This window comes from Candoia aspera, chromosome 1 (genome assembly GCF_035149785.1).
Source record: "Candoia aspera isolate rCanAsp1 chromosome 1, rCanAsp1.hap2, whole genome shotgun sequence".
Lineage (NCBI taxonomy): Eukaryota > Metazoa > Chordata > Lepidosauria > Squamata > Boidae > Candoia > Candoia aspera.
In genome coordinates, this window is record NC_086153.1 from 182,061,557 (window position 1) to 182,065,204 (window position 3,648).

Below are 3,648 nucleotides of genomic sequence, written 5' to 3' on the forward strand. Positions count from 1 at the left end.
GTGAGGGAGAGAGAGAGGGAGAGAGAGAACAAACTTAAAACAAAGCTTTCATATGATCATATCTCCTTCGTTTCTTTTGGAGCTGAATTTTCAGTTGTTTAAAGATTTGTGTATACCACTGGAATATTACAGTTAACAATAAGCTCAAAATTCATTCTGCCTGAACTGGTTAGCAAGTCATCAGATTGCATCAGTGCGGATTTTAAGTTGAATAGAGGAAGGCGCTGTATATTGTCACACCAGAGGGCTGTTCTGCATGATGGCACTGCAGTTGCAACAAAGCAGAGCAGCAGTTCTGTCTGCACTGAGACCCGGGGAAAGGAGGGAGGTGGGGTAGGGAACACCGTCTTTGGTGTGGCGGAGGCAGACTCAAAGATCTGTTGTCAGTTCTTTGGTCCCACAGGTGAGATCAGGGCACTGGTTCCATTTTTCTGCCTTTGGCGCCATTCCGTCCTGCCTTTCTCCCCCCACCCCCACCCCCGCATGGCAAGAGGAGCAGGTAAGAGCAACTCACTTCCCCTGTCGCTCCCCACCCCCACCCCCCACTTCTCTTGCCATGGGTAGCAAGCAAAGCAGGGCAGTGGAGGGGAAGGGCATCTTCTCACCTTTCCACCCAGAAGTGCAGGTTACAGAGCTGTTTCTCTCAGGGACAACCACTGCCCCACATGGCTTTGGCACAAAGCTGTGGGGAAGGGCATTTTAAAATGTGTCCAGCCCCTCACACACTTTTAGGGGGAGGGACGTTCATGACTTGCTTCCAACGGTCTTCTGAAAGACCGCTGGCCACATCTCCAACTGACATGTGTCCAACACAGTCGTCTTTTGAAAGACAGGGATGGGTGGGTGTCACATGTTTAAAATGCCCTCCCAAGTTTTGTAACTGCACTGTGTAAAATGCGGGGCAGGCGGATGACTATTTCAGAGGTCAGCAGCCAGCACACCTGCAAGAAAACTGCCCTGGGTTTATTACAGCAGCACTGGAGGAAGAACCAGTGTCAAGCTCTGTTTCTTCCCCTGTGGGAAAGTAAGGTGGGGAAGAGTCCCTTAGGCCACTTGGGGATTTGGGGTGGTGGTGGATCTTTTTGGAGGCAGAACTGGCACTGAAAAGACCAGCTGCCCTTTCTTTTCTCCCCACTTCTGCTGCCACACACCGACTGGCAAGAGGAAGAGGGGAGAGGGTTTTTGGCATGGTGGCATAGCTCTGACTGACTCTCCCACTGCCAAAAGACAAATGGCCCTGGAAACCAGTGGCCAGGGGCATGGCTGCAGTAGCCTCAAGGGACCAGGGCACCGGAGCAGACCACCCTAATGTACCTTGGAATGATCCACTGCAGTCAGATGGCTCGACACACCTTATGCTGGCAGAAGCTGAAAACCACCACTTTGAAGCAGAGCGAGGAAAGGTGAGAGGAGTCTGCACTTGCAGGGGGCCACAGTTGGATCGGGTTGTGCATTCTTGGCTTCAACAAACAGCTAGAGGGGTGTCTTTATGCTAAGTCAAGCAGGACCTGCTCATTCTGGCAGCAGCTCTCTGGTTGCAGAGATTTCCCCGCCATTCTGTTTTTGTGAGGTTTGGGTGGGTTTTTTCTGTTCAATCGTGTGCAATCCTCGGCAACTGCCTGGACCAGTCCCTGCAGTTTTCTTGGCAAGATTTCAGGAGTGGTTTGCCATTGCCTCCTTCCTAGGGTTAAGAGAGAGTGACTGGCCCAAGGTCGCCCAGCCAGCTTTCATGCCTAAGGCAGGACTAGAACTCACGGATTCCTGGTTTCTAGCCCGTTGCCTTAACCACTAGACCAAACTGGCTCTCTTGGGAAAGATAAATATCGATAAATTCAGCATTCCTTCGCTATTCACTCCATTGTCTGAACTCCAGCCCAGGTTTTGTTTTTTTTAAAAAGAAAATCTATTCTAATCCTAGTGATCCCTTAGTTTGGTGCACATTTTTATGGAGAAAGGAAATGAAGAAACTAATATCCCAGCCTTGGCAACCTAAATAAGGAATGAGCCGTGACACCTGCAGCACATCACAATACGTGGGCAAGTTGTATAATGCTCCTGTCTTCAGCCCTCAGTGGGAACATGGGAGGGGGTGAAGAGCAACATCGAGCACACACAATGGGTTAAAGCCTTCAATCCTTGCTTTAATATCTAAGTCCCGGGCAAACCCAGCAGAGCTCTCTAAGGCATCCTGCACCATGTCGAAGAGTTCTGGAGGGGACAGATGGCTAAATGAGCTTGGCTACAAGCTGGGCCAAACGCTGGGGGAGGGCAGCTATTCTAAAGTAAGGGTAGCCACCTCAGCCAAGTACAAAGGCCCATTAGCCATCAAAGTAGTAGATCGACGCCGGGCACCCCCTGACTTTGTACACAAGTTTCTCCCACGAGAGCTCTCCATCTTACGGGCCATTCGTCATCCTAACATTGTACGTGTCTTTGAATTCATTGAAGTTTGCAATGGGAAACTTTATATTGTGATGGAAGCTGCTTCAACTGACTTGCTTCAACTAGTGCAACAATTGGGGAAGCTACCCTGCATCCCAGAAGCTCGAGACATCTTTGTCCAGGTCGTGAGTGCTGTACGTTACTTGCATGACAGAAATTTGGTGCACCGGGACCTTAAATGTGAAAACGTACTGCTCACTGCGGATGGCCGTCGAGCAAAGCTGACCGACTTTGGCTTTGGCAGGGAGTCGCGTGGGTATCCAGACCTGAGCACCACTTACTGCGGCTCCGCTGCCTACGCCTCCCCGGAAGTGCTGCTGGGCATTCCCTATGATCCCAAGAAGTATGATGTGTGGAGCCTGGGAGTAGTACTTTATGTGATGGTTACCGGCTGCATGCCCTTTGATGACAGCCACATCCATAGTATGCCCCGCCGCCAAAAGAAGGGGGTCTTCTATCCAGAGAGTCTCCCTCCCTTACCTGAACCCTGCAAATCCCTTATTGCCCAATTGCTTCAGTTCAGTCCAGCTTCCCGACCTGGAGTAGGGCAAATAGCCAAAAACAGCTGGCTGAAAGGAGGAATCTTAAACAAAGAAGCCTCTTCCAGATAAGTCTGACCTAGGACGACTGAACACAGCTGGAGCTTTGACCTGATAGAGCTGATGCCAGGAAAAAGAACCAGTGCTAATATACTATTGGCAAGGGTGAGCTCCAGAGCAAGCTGGGGTTACAAAGAGGGGAAACAACCCTCCCACAACATTCAGACAACCATTTGGGGTTATGGGAGAAAGATTTTGACACAGCAGTATGAAGTTGAGGGAGACTGAATTCGAGGACTTCCATGATGGTAGAAGGGACAGTGAAATAGTGCTTGGAACAGCACCCCAAACCTTGCACAAATGGGCATCAGTGCAACCTGTGGCGGAAGAAAAGAACTGTGACCCTTGCCAAAAGACTTGGACATCATCACAGAACCTACGCTTGCCAATGTGCAGGAGAGGCAATGAGACTTACAACAACATAGTGTTGTCTGAAGTCTAATGCACAAATAAACCCTGAAGCTTCCATCTGCTGACTTCTGTGTGCTTTTAGTCCTTTGCACACTGGGTTTCTTCCCTTTTATTAGGTATGTATGAGAATTTTGGCCTGTTGAGGATACATATCCCTGACGTCTCTTGTTCTCAAAGGCATCCTCACAGGAGATCC

At 49.8% G+C, this 3,648-nt stretch overlaps 1 protein-coding gene across 1 annotated transcript; it reads left to right on the top strand.

The window, feature by feature from the left end:
• The first annotated feature begins 2,195 nt into the window (after positions 1–2,195).
• Positions 2,196–3,053, top strand: LOC134489315 (testis-specific serine/threonine-protein kinase 6-like). Its single transcript, XM_063291932.1, has one exon. It carries the CDS (start codon positions 2,196–2,198, stop codon positions 3,051–3,053), a length of 858 nt encoding a protein of 285 aa, XP_063148002.1.
• Positions 3,054–3,648: the final 595 nt, after the last annotated feature.

What these genes read in the sequence shown, in the direction of transcription:
- LOC134489315 (XM_063291932.1), top strand. Translation starts at nt 2,196, where the DNA reads ATGTCGAAGAGTTCTGGAGGGGACAGATGGCTAAATGAGCTTGGCTAC.